This window comes from Protopterus annectens, chromosome 14.part0 (assembly GCF_019279795.1).
Source record: "Protopterus annectens isolate FY-2018-M chromosome 14.part0, PAN1.0, whole genome shotgun sequence".
Lineage (NCBI taxonomy): Eukaryota > Metazoa > Chordata > Ceratodontiformes > Protopteridae > Protopterus > Protopterus annectens.
The window spans coordinates 738,354,020-738,374,813 of NC_056748.1; the positions used below are offsets into that span (position 1 = coordinate 738,354,020).

The window sequence follows — 20,794 nt, forward strand, 5'->3', positions numbered from 1 at the left end:
TATTTCCATTGCCCCACTTCTTAAACTCAGAGCGGCTAAGTTATAAGCCTCTGGGCCCCACTAAGGAAGTATGATAAAAGATGGGACACATTTTCCAAGCTGGGGTTAAAATCAAATAATAAGAATTTCATATAGAAATATATATGTTGAAATATTTTGACATTTCTACATGCAATAAAATAGATAAGCAAAATGTATACTTCGATCAATCATGTGAACTTTCCTATTGCTGCTATAGTTTATGCCAAGTTAGATAAAGTTATAAATATTTTACCTTTGTTTGAATATTTTTTTTATACTCATGTGGTTTATATGCATTTTTAGATGTTTTCTAAAAAAATATTATGGATTTATCAAGTTTTCAAATTGACATTTTTTATTGAGTGAAGTTTTTAACATATTATGCATTCATAAATTTGTTTTATAAATATGTATTTTTTAAGTAACATCCTAGAATAGGATTCAATGAGAACGTTTTTTTAAACAAATTATGTTTTTAATATGTGTTTTTTTCTAAATGAACAGTAGATGGTGGTATAGGTATATCTTTTATCTATGCATTTTTTAATATATTTGTATTTATATATATATTTTGTTTTATGAAATCAAATAATTTCAAATACTGTTTGAGGTTTCTGATACAATATCATTCAGTCATTAAATTTTTTGAACATGCACTTTAAGAGCTTTATGTTTTTCTTTTACAAAAAGTTACATTTACTATGTAAATTAAACATTCTGATTGGTTTATGATAATTACCAATGGTTTAAATTTCTGGCTTTTGTTCCAGCCCACATCTGATGAAGTTAAGAAATGAAAACGTATGGTTTGAGCGTTAATGTGTTTTGGTGGATTTAATAAAAGTGATTTTTTTAAGTATTTTTGTTTCCACGCTGTGTGACTATGCTGAGAATTAAGTAACTGAACAGTTTCTGCCAACTGGGAGCTTTATTGTATATCTCTGGGCTTCGTTTTTCTTTTGAATTTAGTGCACTACTTACTTGCTAGGGTATTGGATTTAACTGTACAAGAATTAAGCAATGGTGTAGAAAGTATGTAGATAGAATGATAGTGAGGTTATTTATATGCCTTCTGGCAGGGATTAAATATAAACTCAACTATTATGACCAGAACCAAAAAGCAAAAAAGGAAGACCAGACATAACCAATTAGAATAAATATTTAATCCACACTAAGCGCTTTTGTCTGGCAATGCAACAGACTTTTCCTTCAGCACTCTGAAGACATCTGTTGCATTCCCAGATGAAAGCACTTAGCGTGGATTAAATATTTATTTTAATTGGTTCCATCTCATCTTCCTTTTTTGCTTTTTGGTTCTGGTCGTAACAGTTGAGTGATGACATAAAACTATCTTTCTACTTGGCAAATGAAAGGTGTCCATCTGAGTGATTGGAATGATACATTAACTTTAATACATAAGTAAAAGATATCACTGTAGTAGCAGAATTATTTTTCACTTATGGATTTGATACTGTATGCAGTTGTCTTCATGGTGTCCATCTGAGTGATTGGAATGATACATTAACTTTAATACATAAGTAAAAGATATCACTGTAGTAGCAGAATTTTTTTTCACTTATGGATTTGATACTGTATGCAGTTGTCTTCATACTTTTCTGGTGTTTATGGTTTTTTTTTTTTTTTTTTTTTTTTTTTTTGTAGTATTAGTGGCTTCCTTACATGGGCGGCCACGGTGGTTCAGTGGTTAGCATTGCTGCCTCACAGCAAGAGGTTCTCCGGTTCGATCCTCGGCTGGGGTGCCTTCTGTGCGGAGTCTGCATGTCCTCCCTGTGGTCGCGTGGGTTTCCTCCGGGTGCTCCGGTTTCCTCCCACATCCCAAAGACATGCTGCAGGTGGATTGGACACTCTAAATTGGCCCTAGGTGTGCGTGTGAGTGTGCCTTCTGTGGAAGGTTGGGCGCCGGGCTGGCAACTCGACACCGTAAAACTCCACTGCCATTCAATGTGCGGACAAGGTGATCCGCTGTGGCGACCCCTAACCGGGAAAAAGCCGAAAGAAGAAGAAGAAGAAGAAGTGGCTTCCTTACATCCTGCTTATTTTAAACTATTACACACTTGCTAATCAGATATGACAGGCATCATGGTTAACCTTTGTTATGAAGCTGTACATCACACTTCTTTCCTAGAGTGAGAGTTGAAGTTCAGTGAGTGCATTTAAATATTCTACATTGTCAGGATCATACTGCAGGGCTTTCTTGTAGCATTCAATTGCTCGTGACCTTTCTTCATTCTGAAGGTGAACAAATCCAAGAATGCCATGAGCTGTGCTATCTTTAGGATTTATATATAACTTTCTCTCAGCAATCTTAAGGAGATTGCTACTACACTTATACCTTGGCTCTGAGGGATTTTTAATTTTACACCCTTCTTTGAAATACAGAACAGCATCTGATTCTGACTTTTTGTTTTTCAGTTGGAACAGTCCATAAGCCAAATGTATTTCCTGCAGGTTCTCTGGTATATTGCTAGGTATATCATAAAGTTTCTTAAAACATATTTCAGCTTTTTCATAGTTGCGAGCTTCTATATACATAGTTGCCAAATCCTTAAGTGCATATTGAAATTGTGGCTTAAGTTCCACAGCTAATTCAAAATGATAAATGCTCTTTCTAGTTAAATGATCTATTAATATGTAGTGACTTTTAGGATCAGTATTATTAACTCTTAAATTAACCCTCTTCTGTTTATAACAGATACCCACTTGATGGTGTAGGAATGCAGAGTTTGGTGTCTTTTCTAATGCATTTTTTAGCAACTCAAGAGACATATCAACGTACCCATACTTTCTTAAGAACTTAGCTATGTAACGTATTATATGTGGAACATCTGGAGACTTCTGAATTGCTTGCTCAATATACTCAAACCCTTCTCTTTGTTTACCAAAATCCTGAAGTTTCAAGCCAAGCAACACCATGCATAATGTATCGTTTGGATTTATTGCTAATGCCTGTCTCAGCTGGCATAAGGATTTACTCTGTTCAGGGATATACTTTATATATGCAGGAGCTTCAAGACGGTACAAAGCTACTGCATACCCAGAATTGCTCTCTGGGTCACTGGGATTTTCTTTGAGGGCTTTTTCAAAACACTCTGCTGCTTCTGCATAATACAGTCTGCAAAATGTGAGTAATGTCCAGCCTTTTTCGACATATACTTCAGTAAGTGGAACTGTATACAAGGAAGGACTCCCTAATTTTCTACAAATATTTTGCACCTTCTGAAGATAGTTTTCAGATTCAGTTGTTCTATCTATGTAGTAGTACACCCATGCAAAGTTGCCATAAGTAACAACACTATGCTGGTCTAGATCACTGGCATGATCTTTCCTTATGCTTTCTTCAGCTTTCTGTAAATGTGCAAGGGCTTCTTCATAATTTCCTTTCATGTAGCTTGCATAAGCCAGACGGTTGTAGCAGTGGTACACAGACTTCATCTCTGCAAAGTCTATTTCATTGTGCATCCTTTCTTCATAATCTTCAATATCAATGAAGTTATTTTTCAGACCCCATGTAAAATGACAATCCAACTGCAACAATTTGCTCTTCAGGGATTCCTGCAATTCAGCGCTGCAAGACAAGATCATAAACAAATTTTAGTTTGAAACAGAGCATCAGTTTAAGCATTTATTTAATTAATTTATTTTTGTTTCTTAATCAAGTAAGTGAAAGGTCAAAGATAATTACCGCATATAAGTGCATTTTTAATATTCAAATAGCCAATTATTTTTTCAGTGTTAGGAGGAAATTAGTCTACGTGGAAAATGTACATGGGCATTACGACAATATGCAAAATCCATACAGGGTGGCCATTAGACTCTGAAGCTGTGATTTATTTAATTTGCTGATTTGGCACTTTCACTAAACCTGTGGTCTTTTTACCGGAATGCTTATGGTCAGTCAGTGATACAGACAGAAATATTTAATCAGAAATATGCCCTAAGGTTCATTTGGCATGCTATTTTGCAAAGACAAACAGTTCTGTATAGCACACTTTAGAACAGAACTCAGGAAAAATAGAAGTGAATCATAGTTGCTATTAGCATGAATTTGGATACGTTGTGTCATTTGGATGAGATCAATTGCATTTTTGCAGCAAAGTCAGAAGAAGCAGTTTGAATTCTGTATACCAACAACTGCTCTGCAATACATACATTAACTTTAGTGCATTATAAATTCAGCTTTGGTAACTTATGTGCATCATAGCTGTCAAATGGAAAATCGGGGTCAGGCTGGCTTGTTACTGAGTATATATTTTTTTTCTAACAGAACCTACATCATAACTGTTTGCTGTAATTAGTTCAGGACATATAATCATTCAAAGATACCAAAGGAAGAGAGTTTGTAGAGTATCCAGTTTCTACTGTGTAATTGTAAATATTTATATTCTTTCTAAATGTTCCAGTCAAGAATGTCTAGGGGATCCCATTGCAGAAACAACTGGCTGCCAGGGGTTAATGATGTTTTAAGAGGACTTCAGCTCTTCCAACCTAAATGAACTTTGAACAGATATAAGTTCCATTACCTTCAATGGCTAAGTAAAGTGCCTGAACCCAAAGATTTATGGAACTTGATTTGCACCACATGTAGTGTGAGTTCCTCAGAAGAACTACTGCCCTGTGTAGCAATAAATGATGACCAAGCACATCAGGTGCTTTCAGGAAGTGCACAGCTGCCTGAGGAAAGTAAAGAACCACTGACTTTCTAACGGCTGAAGGAGCACAGGCCAGTTCAGGGATGCTGGGGTAATACAGCAGTTATTATGGAAGGTGGCCCCAATATTATTAAACTAAAACTGTTTATGATAGCTATGCAGGGTAATCACTGTAAGGATAGACCCATATGGAAAGAGTGAAAAAAGCTGTACGTTAACATCTCTGTGTTAATCATTTGGTAAGAGATAGTAGCATATTTTGCACAATGCATCAGTTCTCCAATATTTCTTTTAACAGGTTGTACAATGTAGCCAATCTTTTCTGGTCTCTAGATCACATCTTAAGTAACAGCCATCAGATGTCCGAGTGCTAATAATATTAGAGGATTGATGTAGTTTGAAGAACTGAAGAACTCCTGTGTTTAAGTTTAGGCATTTAGTCTATGGAGTAGATGCCTGAGTATGTGATAAGTTTAATTAAGGAAATATCAGGACACGAGTAGTGAAACAAGATAGTAATTACATAAAAGATAATATCCGCTTCACTTCAGCACTTCCATAGATCACTTATGTAGATCATGATGATGGTCAGGCCAGCTGTAGATTTTTTTTGGGTTACAGCCTGTACAGCAGATGTGGTGGAGGAAACACAAACACAGCTACCCTTTAAGTATATCCCATGAGACACATCCACATCAATTGCAAGCTTTCGTACTGGGTGAGGAGCAGGGGTGTGGGGTTAAAGAAGTAAAGAAGTCAAATGTTTTGATATATATATATATATATATATATATATATATATATATATATATATATATATATATATATATATATATATATATATATATATATATATATATATATATAGGTCCATGTCAGATGGACGAAAGCGCAGGTAAATGAAGACCACATCACCAAGACGACTTCGCCGACAGGATGAATCCCTGACAACGGTAAGAAGTGCGGACTGGGAGTTGGTCCCATTCCCTCACTGTAGTGTGATCTCGGAGTTGGTATATTTAAGTAGGTGGGTGTTGGGGGCCCCCTGTTATACATGTTTTAATGTGGTTTTCGGTGGTATTACGGAAATGGGAATGTATCCCATTCCATAATACATTGACTTACTGTTGTCGGGGATTTGTCCTGTTGACAAAGTCATCTTGGTGATGTGGTCTTCATTTACCTGGGCTTTTGTCCATCTGACATGGACCCATATATATATATATATATATATATATATAGAGAGAGAGAGAGAGAGAGAGTCATGAATCTAGTAAAGTAAACTTCAATAAAATAAAATAAAATAACAAAAAAAAAAAAGACCAGGATAACACTGCACTCAAAGCCAGGAACTTTTAATCCAAGAAAGTCCAGTGATGAAGCAATGTACAGTACCATGTCAATGAATGAGATTCACGTTGCTTTTAGGGTCATTAACATGGCTTTGGATGAACTGCTTCTTTTTGATACCATCTCCATGGGGCTGTATGATTTTTTTAAAGGTACATCATCCACTGGTTTCCAAAATAAGTGGGATTCCAAAGATTCATTTGGATATGTTTAATCCACCTTTGGGCCCCATTGTTTCAGCTATTGGTTCCATCACAAACTCAAATCTTTATTTTTTCACTTTCCTCATGTCTTAAATGATTTGTGGGACTTTTTAAACAAGCTTAGAAATGTCGTGGTCATAGACACAGACATGTTTATGACATGTGATATGAAACATTTGTTCACAGCCATACGAATGATGAGCATCTATATCAGATGATCGAACATTTAGTTAAGCGAATAACTAAATGTCGATCACTAATAATCGCACACACAAAACATTGAATGGCAGTTTCCACTCAGGGAAACAATGCCATTGCCCAACAGAGAAAAATAAATAGACACAAATGAAGTGGGGGGCTTCACACCACCCCCAACTAAATATACCAACTTTGAGATCGCTCCACATTGAAGAAAGAGCAAACTCCACCCAATGGCCAAACAACTTGTTTCCCTGAGTGAAACTGCCATTCACAGTTTTGTGTGTTCGGTTATTAGTGATCAACATTTAGTTATTCGAGTAACTAAACATTCGATCAACTAATATAGACCCCATGATGAGAGGCTTCTATGATTTTCTGAGATTGTATCTGAATATGGTGGACTTTCTTCTAATATTATCTCTTTGGTATCCAACTGCATGGAGATTGTTTTAAGCAATGATTTTATTTCTTTTGATGGAGGATATAACAGGAAATTACAGTATGTGATATAGCAATGGGCACCTCTTGTGCCCTGACTCTTGCTAATGTGGTTCTCCTTAGTTGGGAGACTAAGTCAGTATTTAAATTGGACTTGTTCAAGTTCTGTTCATGTTACTTCCAGTACCTGATTAACATATTTTTTGTATGGGCAGGTAACATAGATGGATTGCTGAATTTATCACACAGCTTCAGGACGCTTCACAGTTTTTTGAATTTACCCATCAACATAATATTGATTACATCAATTTTCTTGATATCACAATAAAGAAGGGAGTTGATGTGTTAGTGAAAATAATGGTTTACAGAAAACCAACTTTCTGTAATTCTAACTAATCACCCCATGCATCAAAAAAGATGGGCATTAAAAAGCCAGTTAATCCATATTTCCTGCCTCACATCTGATGACCATGTCTTTTTTTTTCAAAATTTGACAAGTTGATGGATATGTTTATTGAACATGGTTATCCTAAAAAAGATACTTCAGGAACTTTATTCTGCAGCTGCACTTGAAAGGAATGGAAAATATTCAGCCATCATTAGGGGAGGTTCACAGGTTTTGAAAGATGCTAGCAACATATTTGGTTCTCCTAATTGCAAACCTCATTTTTGTAACAATATGATTTTATACTATTCCGTTGATGCACAAGACATTAAAGAAATTCTGTTTAAGAAATGGTACATCTTGCATTGTGAAGAGGCTCAGAAGATACACTTCAGTGATCCCTTGAAATTCACTTTTAAAAATCATTCTAATTTTAAGAGCATTTTTGAAAGACGTAAGGAGATGTTCACACTCGCTTTTCCTACCATAAGAAAATGTGGTCATTGCCACCAATGCTCTTTTGTGGATTCACAAGTGGAGTGGTCCTTATTTGATTCCATCAGTAGATGGCCTGTTGTGGTAAATTTAACTGTTGGTCTGCTAGAGTGGTTTATCTAGCTCGGTGTGCCTCCTGTCCAAATTTTTACATTGGGAAATCCAATAATGCACTTAATAAAAGAATATATCAGCACAATTACAGTATTACTAAATGGAACAACAATGGCACATTGAAGAGGCATTCACTTATGTGTGCAGATTATCATAAGTTTAACTTTTGTGTACTGGAGCAAGTTAAACATGACTACTTTGGCGAATGGAAGAACTTTCTTTTGCACTGGGAGATAATATGGCAATTGTGACTTGATGCCACCGATTATCCTGGTTTAAATAGCACCATTTCAATAATGAGTGAATCAAAATATAGGACATCTAGAATATGAACAAAAGTACATCAAAATGTTTTGCCCAATAATAAGAGAGTTGCTAACGTCCTTTTGTGAGCAGTATTCACCTTATTGGTTGTTTTTTCATTTCTTACATTTTGATTGGTTTAACATGAGAAAGGCACCAACTTTTGACTTAGCTTTTCTGCCTTGCTTCATAGCAATCCCCAGTAGAGTGCTCGCATTCCCCTCAGCAAAAGTTACATCCTGTGTCTTGGCCAACCTCCAATCAACCCAAGGCTGTATCGTTGCCCTGCACTGTGAGACCCTGCATCAGTGGAACACTAAAGTGCTTTCAGCTACACTAGTTCCCCTCACAAAAGTTACATCCTGTAGCTTGGCCAACCTCCAATCAACCCAAGGCTATCTTGTTGCACTGCACTGTGAGACCCTGCATTGGTGGAACACTAAAGTGCTTTCAGCTACACTAGTTCCCATCAGCAAAAGTTCCATCCTGTGTCTTGGCCAACCTCCTTTCAACTCAAGGCTGTCTTGTTGCCCTGCACTGTGAGACCCTGCATCGGTGGAACACTAAAGTGCTTTCAGCTACACTAGTGTATGTTAGAGTTATATTTAATCTGTCCTCCAAACTGAAGACTGTTTCCCCTTTCACTGTACGCATGCACACTACTGCCACCCCCCCCCCATTTCTCTCTTCCTATACTACTCCTAGGTCAATTACTTAAAACTACTTTCTCTTGGAAAAAGTTTACCTATGTACCTGCAGCACATACTTCTTTTGTTTTCCCCTGCAGAAGTGGTCATCCTTTTTACCACTCTGAACTAGATTAGTAGTATAACATTTGTAGTTATTAGGTAAATACTGCACCACAGTGACCTGCAATTAACTTAGCTTGGTTTTCCTGTTTTCTTTTTAGCAGCTGGCTTAGTCCAGTTTTTTGGACTCTCAACCTTGCATTACTTTGTGTCTATCCCTTCCCCCACCTTAAACCTGCACACCTCCCCTCCCACTTCTGCTTAATTACAGAGGTATCAAAAAGCCTGATGTAGAAAGGCACCATCTTTTGACGTAGCTTTTCTGCCTTGCTTCATAGGAATCCCCAGCAGGGTGCTTGCATGCAAGTAGCCCACTGCCCTGTAGGTGGCTCCATACTATTAGTGCATCCAAGTGCTCAGCCTGCCCACTAGGTGGCTACATACTATTAGCTGTAGGGTCTGTAAATCCCTTTACCTCTTCTTCATCGAATCCCCCTAACACAGTTCTTAGTCATCTCTTTGTTATTGTTCTATCTCACACTGTGGTCCCAGTATAACCATAGGAATATTTTCTTATATCTCTCTACTATAATCCCACTTCTTTTTTTAAGCCTCTTTCCTTCTTATATATCTCAACTCACTTACCTTCAGACTTCAGCACTCCACTGATTGTTCTCCTCAATCTTCTTCTTCTTTTGGCTCTACCCGCTCCATTTGCCTTGTGGGCTCACTCTGCTCCCCTACCCTGCCCCCAATTCTCACCCGCCCAGGTGTTCTACACTTATTATCACCTTGCCACTCCCTTTCATCTGATACCACTCCTACTCATCAGAATCAATCAGCATTAACCAATCACTCACAGGACCCAGCCCTATTACTCCAACTCTCTCCAGTCTCTCACTATATGCTAATTATAAACACCTCAACTCTGTTTTAAACAAGCATTACTCAAATACCCCTACAATACCTCCACATACTTTTAATAAATCTTCAAACTCTAATCCTATTTACTGCCTAATACCCCCACTTATAATTCTCTATCTTCTCACAGCCTATGAATACCAACACCTCCCTGGCACCCACTACACTAGAACCAAAACCAGTGCTACTAATCAGCCACATAATTCTAACCAACCACTACCCCACCTCTCATCAAACTCTTCTATTGCAAAAACTCAGCATCCCATTCATGCTTCATATATTAATCCTAGAACTAAATGCTACCACAAACAATTATTAAAACTCCTACTACCTAACCTCATAGTAGATGGTGACATCCACCCTAACCCAGGCCCAACCCCACCTGTTACTGTCAGCCCCACAAATAATACCCATACTAGCCTACGAAACTCAAATAATGCCCCCAACTCACTCTTAGTGTGTCACCTAAACATTAGAAATATAAACAAGAAAATTGACTACTTACATGCCCTCCTAGATGTCCACTCCTCTGATATACTATGCCTTACCAAGACCTGGCTCAAGCCTACTACTATTGATAATGAGATTATATCCCCAGGGCACAATATATTAAGACTTGATCGCATATCTAAGAAAGGAGGGGGGGGTAGCCATCTTGTATAAATCCACTCTGGAAGTATCCAAAACTAGTACCCCAAATGCCTTGTTTACTAACAATGCAGAAATACTCATCACAAAGGTCCAACTCAACAAATGCAAATCTGTAAACATTGCATGTATCTATATACCTCAGGTGACAACACAAATATCTTGGAGGGTATCCTCCAATGGCTTTCCACTAACTGCCCCCAGGAAACTATTATTCTCAGGATGTTAATATCAACTGGAATACTTGCTCTTCAGATTTCCCCTCCACCCATATAAATTTGCATGGCTTCTCCCAGATGATATCTTCCCCAGCCAGAATCAATAAACCTAACAAAAAAGAAAGTATCCTAGACTGGATATTAATAAACAACCTACTCCAGATATATAAAACAGGCACCCTACCTGAGGACTTTAGTGATCACTTCCTGACCTATATAATCAGGAAAAGAAATGACATCCCTCAACAATCTTCCTTTAAAACATTAGAAGTTATTCAAACTAAAATAATGAGATGAAAATGAACTTAATATGTGACTGGTCCAGTCTATGGCTACTTCCACTAGATGAAGCGGTCTCATACTTTAACTCTACATTTCTTGCTATGCTGGATAACCATACTCCCCCACGCACTATCAGAACCAATAACAAAGTAGCACCATGGCTGTCCAATGATGCAAGACAAAGAATTATTAGCAGAAACAAAGCATGGACATCCTGGAGAACCACTAAGTCCTCAAAAGACCACCTTATATATAAACAGCTGAGAAATGATGCAAAGAAATCTATTATGCTAGACAAAAAGAATTACTACTATAATCTGCAACAAAAGCACCAAAATCAACCAAAAGAATTCTGGTCAAGCATAAACAAACTTCTCCACCCAGGCCAATGTACTACCCCTACCCCCTTAACTACCCTTCAACAACCTCTTAAAATTGTTGCTAACACCTTTAACACTTTCTTTACAGAAACTGTGCAATCCCTAGCCAGTAAGCTATCTCCCTATACCCAAGTACCACCAACCCCACACCTGACAATAAGATCCCCTTTAAGCTTGATCCAGCACCAACATCTTTTATTAAGTCCCAACTTAAAAAACTGAAACCCACCACCATTTCAGCAGACCTACTACCTGCAGGATATCTCCAAAAAGCCACTAATGAAATAGCATGCCCCATATCAGTTTTTAATCAATAGAACTATCTACGAAACCTATATCCCCCACATATGGAAAATCTCCCACATTGTTCCTCTTCATAAAGGGGGAGATTCCACTGAACTTTCAAATTATAGGTCTATAGCCATTCTGTCTCCCTTGGCAAAAATAATGGAAAAATGTATCCACAAGCAATTTCTTGCCTATCTGAATCAAAACACTCTCCTAGTCCCCTCCCAGCATGGATTTAGACCTTGCCATAGTACAACCTCAGCCTTTCTCTCCTTCTCCCATACAGTAAATCAAAACCGTAATGGCAACAAGTTCTCCTCAGCCCTCTTCCTTGACCTATCCAAGGCATTTGATATGGTAAATCACCAGCTACTCTTAAACACATTAAAATCACTCTCCATAGATAACCTAGCAATTACCTGGTTTCATTCTTACCCAAGTGACAGACAACAAGCTGTACTATGGAAGAATAACCTATTATCCCTTTTACCAGTCACCCTTGGAGTCCCACAGGGTTCTATATTAGGTCCTCTCCTATTCTCCATGTTCATTAATGACCTGTACAAAGTCATCCCTGATGCAACTTGTATTCAGTATGCAGATGACTCAACCCTAATCTGCTCTGCCACCTCCCCCACAGATTTACAATTCTTGTCCCAAATCACTTTTAACAAAGTAGAAAACTGGCTCACTGGTCACCAACTACTATCAAACTATTACTCTTCTCCCCCACTCGCAAGGTCCCCTCACCACCTCTCACCATAATATCTAACAATGGTACCATAATTTCCCCAGAACCTAGTACTAAACTACTGGGAGTGATCATCGACAACAACCTCAAGTTTGATGCTCACATAGACAAAACTATTAAAACAGTTAATAATAAATGAGGCTCTTTATACAGGATTAAACCATTCCTAACCCCATCTGCTAGAATTTTTATTGCCCATATACATCTGCTATCGACCCTTCTTTATGCCTCACCCATCTTCGTAAACTTAAGCAAATCAAACCTCAATAAATTAACTCAGTGCTACAATAACATTGCCAGATTTGCCACAGGATCAGCTTATAGAACCCATTACTGCCTTAACCTTCAGGCATTAAACTGGCCTGAACTACCCTATCAACTGCAATATAACCAATTAATAGTTGTTCACAAAATCCTCTACCAACCAGACAGTACACCCATACTGAAAAATATTATTACCCCCTACAGTAACCTAAAATCCCTTCACTCTTCCAAAAAATTGCTAGTGCAAACTGTTAAAACCAACAATTCAGCTGGTGAATCACTATTCTCCAACTCTGCTGGTAAAAACTGGAACCTACATCCTGCTGAACTCACCACTGACCCCTCCTTATCCCAATTCAAAAAATCCCTTAGGAAATACCTAAAAATGCAGTGGCTTTGTCCCTGTACAAACCCTGACTAACCCCCACTTAAACATAATTCATAAATGAGAACCTTATTACAGGAATAAAACTCTGACTCTCTAGCTGTTAATCACTCACCTGCTAGAAAGATTAAAAGTTAACACTACACCATGTATGATAACGTCCTTTAATACATGTTTTCCTTTTTCAGATGAAATCTTTAACTATTTCTTTCTCAGCTACTTGCTTCCAACCTTTGCTGTGTGTATGTGAGAAAAACATGTACCTGTGTGTACATATCGTTAAACAAATCTCAGTTTTGTGATAACTCACTGTAATAATTTCACTGTATTTACACTTGTTTTTGTACAGTTGGAGCTTTTCTCCCCGGGCCTCTGCTGAAAATGGACCTGTATCCAGTCAGACTTTCCTGGTTAATAAATGTAAAATAAAATAAATAAATAAATCTACATCAAGTTTTCCTGTGATTGTTTTTTAAGGGGAGTGTTTGGGCAAGGCTTTTTATTTTATTTGACATTTATTAACTGGGTTGGTCCAACTGAGACAAGGGCCCATTTTCAGTGGAGAACCAAGGAGAAAAGCTCCAATCTACATACAAACATACAATAAACATACAATAACATAATGGTCCAGAGTACATTCCAATAACTCGAGGAGACAAGCTCTACTCTATATACAAAAGCCAAAAACTCAATAATCCAGTGAAAATTCCCATTAGAAAAATATACAATGTAAAAGAGGTAAAATCAGTTATTTAACAAAAGAGACAACAGTGCTATAAGTTTCATCCATATGATGCAAGAGTACAAAAACACGTATTACATGTCAGATGGTAAAATAAAAAAAAAATGAGGAGTAAGAGTAAAAGAAATAGAAGAAGATCATTTTAAAAGAATTAAAGAGGAGTGAGCCCAAACCAGGGGATGTAGAGACTCCAGAGATGACAAGTAGGAGCTTGGCATGGGCAGGACCAAGCATTTTGGAGATAGTGTGTTAACTCTCTTTTATGCTGGTGTTGTTGAGAGATATTTCTTATGTTAAGGAGGAGTGGTGTTTCAAACGTGCTGCTGAGTAATTGTAAAGGGACTTTACAATTTTTGGGGGGGTTTGTAGATGTCAAGATGTTTGTCATTCGTGCAGAGATGGAGGGGGTATAGTAAGATACTAGGTTGGAGAGGGAAGGGCAGGAAGAGGAATTGTAGAGAACAGACTGCTTGATATGTAATTGAGGAAGTAGTAGTTGAGATAATTCAAGCCATTGAAGCTTCTTTAGAGCAAGACAGTGATGAGAATTGTAAGGAAGGTTTGTGGCAAATCTGGCTGTTTTATTGTATGTTTGGTCTACTTTGGACAACAGAGTAGACTGAATGTTTGTTACCATAGGGGCAGCATAAAGAAGACATGGTAAGAGTAGTGACTGAGCCAGAGAACATTTGAGGTAGGTGTAAGGAATTTTAAATTTTTGTAAAGTAGTCTAAGTTTCTGGTGGGGTTTTTTTCTATGCATTGTTGGATATGTAGGTCAAATTTTACTTCATTGATTATGGCGCCAAGTAGTTTGGTATGATATTCAGTTTTAATGATGGTGTTGTTGAGGGAGATGATAATGGAGAATTTGTCTTGTGCCAGTGTTCTGTGAAAGAAGAGAAGGAGGTTTTTTTTTTTTTTTTTTTTTTTAGGATTTGGTACTAACTGATTATCAGAGAGCCATGTTTTTACAGATGAGAAGGTGCCCTGAGTGAGTGTTAAAGGTTAGGAATACTATGGATGGTGGAGATAAGTGTAGAATTATTGGCATAGTGTAATAGAGTAGAGGGTCTGCAAGCAGAATGTAGTTTGTTCTGAAAATATTGAACAAGAAGGGGCCAAGGACTGATCCTTGAGGAAATCCTATGTTGACTGGAAGAAAGGGGGAGAAGACAGTGTGCCAGGGAATAGATTGTTGCTTATTGGAAAGGTAGTTGGAAATCCAGTTTACTGAGAAGCTGAAGAGGTTGAGGTCTGAGAGTTTATTTAGAAGTTTAGAGTGAGAAACAGTATCAAAAGCCTTTGACAGATTGAAGAATAAAGGCTGAAAAAAAAATCCAATGTTAAGGAACTTCTTTATTAAAACAACACAAAGCTTTCGGGTCTACACCCTTTCTCAGTGTGAGAAAGGGTGTAGACCCGAATGCTTTGTGTTGTTTTAATAGATATGTTTCTTAACATTGGACTTTTTTCTTCAACCTTTTGGAAAGTTATTCCAGTTTTACAGAAATCACCTTGGTTTGCCTCATTGGAACTTGGAGACTAAGGAATAAGCAGGAAATGAGCATGTTGTTATCATAGACCTCAGCTACACTTTGGGCGAAAGAAATTAATGCAGTTATCATAGACCTCAGCTACTGTTTGGGTGAAAGAAATTAATGCAGTGGATGTATTGTGGTGGGGCTTGTGATGCCCCTACATTGGCCCAGTAATCAAGAAACCTCAATCCTCATCACTGGCAGCATTATTTACAGTATTCACACAGAAAAAGTCCAATTTCTCTTAAGAACATGCATGGATCACAGTTAGTCTGGGATTGGTTTCACCCTCTTTCTCCAGATTCCCAATAAGACTCCCCAATGTCACAGCTATAGGGTTGAGATCTCAGCTGATTGGCTGGCTAAGACCTCCAGCACCCTTTCCGTCCAATCAGTGCTTCGTGTCCCTGCCAAGTAGTTGACACACACACTCTTTGAGACTTAATTTATATACAAGCACACACACACCTGGGGAAGGCTGGCGCAGGTTTTCTAGCTATGCCCCCTTCTGCTGAGATCATAAAGTAGTTCCAGATGCCACTAGCCACCCATTATCAGCTACTTAAGACCCTTAACAAAGGGTGTCCAATTCTATTGTGTAATATTACTATTAATCCAAATGACAGTCTGACCAAGACTTGCAACGCTATTTAGGAGTGGCCTGTACAGTGTCCCTAAATACATATGCAAGTACACTAAGAGCTTAAATATGCCTCACAAATATCAGCCACCAAGATAGGTTTAAATATATTTAATAATAAATACTAAAAGAACAAGACAATACTCAATAAATCAACACAGTAACTTCAGAGCTCAAAACCACAGGAAATATTTTAAAACAACATTGCAGGACAGTCTCAAATAAATACAGAAAACATCTAAACCAATCTTTACTATATTCCTATCTATATATAAAAAGAGTTACTATGCCCTAAGAACTTGCTTACAGAGCAAGGCAAGTGCAGATGTGATGAGGAGTGCATGTTCTTGGTAGGTCCAAGACAAAATACAAAATGCACAGTCTCTGTCTGAGACAGTCTTAAATTAATACCAAATATTGCTGCTGGGTTAGCTTGGATGACATCACTTTTTGTCACCTGACTTCAGTTCCCAGACTGAAACTGAGACGTAACATCTTTTGTTTATAGCCCAGCTATAAAGTAACTTAATCTCAACTATTCTTACGTTTTGCAAATTAATCTTCTATGTTCCAGCAGGGTATGCTGTGGTTACATTCTTGAAGCTCAGCACATAACATACAGTTCTTTGTAAATCATATCAATATTCACAAATGACATAGAATTACTTACAAATTTCCAGAAAGCTGGCCTAGCAGCATGACGTAGTCTAAAATTGTGTTGGGTGGAGGTTAGCAGGTTATTGTCTAGTAGATGTTTGAGTAACTGGGTATATATGCATTTCTCAAGAATTGTGGAGATAGGGGACAAAATGGCATTGGGCCTGTACTTAGAAGGGTCGGTGGAGTTTCTGCCCTTATGTAGTGAGATTGTAAAGAAGGATTTCCATATATCATGGACACAGGCTTCATTAATGGATCTTTTTAGGAGTATAGAGATAGAATAGGCAATAGACTTTGCAGCAATTTTGACCAAGTAAGAAGGTAGTTTGTCAGGAAAGGGGGAGCAAGGTTTGAGTTTGATCAAGAGAGATTTGATGTAAGTGGTGGAAACTGGTTTACATGAGAAGCTATTTGAAGATGTTTTATTGGGAGATGAAGGACGGGTGGAGGAAGTGTTGTTATTTTGAGTTAGTTTTGGATTGTATCTATGAAGTAGTTGTTTAGGAGAGTGGTTGTTTCAGTTTCAGTGTTATGAGGGAAGGGGCTGGGTGTTGTAGTGTTGCCATGATGAAGAAGTGTATTAATGGTTGTCCAAAATTTGTCTGGATTATTCTGCAAGTTTGATTGGGTGGAGCAGAATAAATTCTTCTTATCATTGTTAAGTAGTTTTTTTAAAGATTTCTGAGCTCTTTGTACTTTTGAAATAGGGGAGGGAATTTGATTTTGATCCATGTTTTCCAGACACTATCTCTTTTATGCATAATGGAATGGGTATATTTGGTGACCAAGGGACAAAGGCAGATTTTATTCTGATTTTTCTGGTAGGTGCTAGTGAATTTAATATGTCTAGGAAGAAGTGATTGCATGATTTTACAGCCTCATTCAGAGGGAGTAGATGAAGGATGGACCAGTTTATGCTGGACAATTTGAAGATAAAAGTATCTGGATTGAAGTTGGTAAATTTAAAACAGTCTCTATATAGGTGGTCTTTGGGTGGTTTCTGTGAGTATCTTTGGATAATAGGTAGGAAAATGGTCACTTAAGGATTTTGGAAACATCCCAGGGATATGATAAAGGCTGGAATCTGAGGTGAAGATCCAGTCTAGGGTAGGGCCATTAATAGAGTTTTTTTAGTGCAAGTAGGGGAGGTGATGAGTTGGTGGAAGCCATGAAGGTTGATGCTAAGATTAGGAGATATAGTTGTAAGCTTATTCCAGGCAATGTTTACATTACCAAGGATGATGGTTTCATAGGTTACATTTTGAGCGATCCATTAGAGTATGTTCTCAAAGGTAGGAATATTGCTCCCCTGGGGGGATATAAATAGAGGTTATGGCAATTTTTTTGTGAGATTAGAGGACATTCACCAGGTTCAAAGCTAGGTATAGAAATGGAAAGTGGGGAGAGATTAAGTTGGTCAGAGTAGAGGATAGCAACACCTCCACCCCTTTTTTGATTCTGTCAGAGCAAAAGATGTTATAATCTGAGGGTAAGATTTCAGTGTTTGTGATGTGTGGTTTTAACCAGGTTTCTGACAGGGTTAGGATATGGGGGGAAGTGCTAGCAATGTAGGAGTGCAGTTCTGCGATATTATTTACAAGGCTTTAAATACTTAAAGAGTATGTACTTAATGTTTTAGGAAAGGGAGAGGGGTGGGGGATGAGAAATAGGGGGGTGAGGTGTAAAGTAGGTGATTGTGAGGGGTACTGACAGGTGGACCTGGGTTGGGATGGATGTCCCTCTCCAGGGGAACTGTATCTATGAAAGTAATAACATGTGTGAAGAAGTCTGTAGTAGCAGATGCTCTTAACTTCAGAGTAGATGAGAGTGAGATGTTAGAAAAAGTGCTGATCTTGAAGAGGTGTGAAGATGATAAATTATAGAGAGATGGATAGATTAAATGTGAGTGGAGAGTGGTGCAATTAATGTGAGTGATGGAGAGAGTGGATGGTGGTTTTTGATAAGAAAGTGTGATGTGGTAAGATGTTGATAGAGAACGGAAGAGAAGAGAGGTAAAAATATATGCATGGAGTATGATGAAAAATGAGCTGTGATTCTGAAATAAGGAGTGAAAGTTTAAAGATGGGTAAGAGTATGCACAAATGAGGATAGTGAGGAGCAGGGGATATGCTTATATGTAGTAGAGTTATTGGAGTTAGAAGTAGAGTAGGATGTTATAGGGAGAGGAGAGATATATTTGGTGAGCCTTGGAGGGAGGAAATTATGATATTTATGAGAAAGCAGTGAGGATTGTTATTGGTGGAGAAAGCTGCTTGGTGTGAGTTAATGGGAAAAGGTATGGTATAGAGAGTATAAATGTAAGGAAAGTGGGGATGGGTAGAAATAGCAGTAGGGTAGGGAAGTGGAGTAAGCCCGAGTGGAGCGAGCCCGAGTGGAGCAAGGGGAAATGAAGTGTGATGAGCAGACTTCAAGACAGCAAAAATCACCAGAAACTATCAATAAGCACTATTGTTTTTTATGTAGCAAAATTGAAAATTATAGCTTGTGGTGAGGAGCTTATGGGGAGGGACAGCTAAAAATTAATGTTCTTATAATATGCACAACTAACAGAGTTTAGTAGAACAGGAAGGCAGAGCAGAAAGTCCACTTGTTTCTTAAGGAAAACATATACGTGTAGTAGTGGTCTTTTTAAGTGGGAAACTATTATAGGCACTAACAGTGAAGGAGGAGAGAGCAGAAAATAGTGGAGAATAAAAGTAAAAGGAAAGCAGAGTGGAGGGAGCAGACAGCAGAAACCAGTGCAGAATAAAAGTAAAAAGGCAAGATAGAGATATGAGCAGACAGAAATCTATCTTTGATTTTAGCAACTGTCAGCATTTCAACACTATGAAAAAGAGAATGACAGTTTAGAGGGAAGAGTAAGAATTTAGAACCTATGTGATGTGCAGTGGAAGTTAGGGCTTAAAGGTTCCCATTATTCAAGGATGTAAATAAAATATAACACACATGAATTGTAATTCAGGAGAGAGGATGGCCAGCTTTTAACACTGGAGGGGGGGACCTCAGTGTATTAGCATCCAGTATTTTAGCTCTATGTGGGAGGGAGTTAGTGAAGTTGTCTTTAACCAATTATTCAATGGTTCTGAGAATGTCATTTTATGATGAAAACAGTAAACCATGGTTTTAATGTTCTAGTGTGTGTGTGTGTGTGTGTGTGTGTGTGTGTGTATGTGTGTGTATTGTTTGCTAAACGTTCACAAACGATTTATCATATCTTGAAAACTGTATAACTTAAACATATATTGTTAGAACATTTTTGGGCACCTGATATAAGTTTTCACATGGCAACAAGAAATTCCTCTTTGCGTACATATTTATTGAGATATTTACAGAAATATGAAAGCATATGTTTAATTGTATAATTAGCAGTATACATAACACTGAATATTTCTCACTAAGTGCAGCTTACAGTGCAAATTTGAAAGAATGTTTTACTCAACATCCAAAGTTTTACCTGATGGCATGCAATTGTCAGTTACTTGTTTTTTGAAATATTAAGTACTTAGGTGATACTGTTTATGTTCATAGCTACTAACAAGAAACTAGCAATATATCAGGCATAATATGATATAAATAAACATTGATAATGAATGTTAACATCTCCTATCATGGCATATCACACCACACAAAATATAAATTTAAATAATAGATGATGAATAGTGCTAAATTGTTCTACTGCAGGGCATCTTAGATTAACAATCGTGGTATCATATTTTAATAACTCCTTGCAGTTTCTAATATTGCCTATTATTAGTTGGTAAGTCACTTAGTAAATGAAGCCAAACTCAAAAAAAAAATATCTAGATACCATAAGGAATGGGTGTGAATTGGAAGTATACAAAAAGGTGCTATAGGTTTGAATCAGTTAAGCAATATTGTAAACTAAACATTTATTTATTTGCAGTTTGTTTGCCAGGATAGTCCATTGGGGCACAAGGAACCTATTTTCAATGGCGTCCTGGGGAGAAAAGCTCCAGAAATACAAATAATAACAACATACCAGAATACAAAAATTAAAAATCTGAGTCAGTTAAAAAAAGTACAAGATTTCAAAATCTGAGTCAGCTAAAGAAAAGTACAAGGTTACATAATAAAAATAAATGCTGACATTTGGAAGAAGTACAG

At 37.5% G+C, this 20,794-nt stretch overlaps 1 protein-coding gene across 1 annotated transcript in view; it reads right to left on the reverse strand.

The window, feature by feature from the left end:
* Window positions 1-1,951: 1,951 nt before the first annotated feature.
* Window positions 1,952-20,794, reverse strand: part of LOC122788808 (interferon-induced protein with tetratricopeptide repeats 5-like) — a 114,973-nt gene continuing 96,130 nt past the window's right edge. Inside the window, exon 2 of the mRNA XM_044055684.1 lies at window positions 1,952-3,607. Coding sequence (XP_043911619.1) covers window positions 2,164-3,607 — 1,444 coding nt within the window. The 3' untranslated portion in view covers window positions 1,952-2,163. The remainder of the gene's footprint in view (window positions 3,608-20,794) is intronic.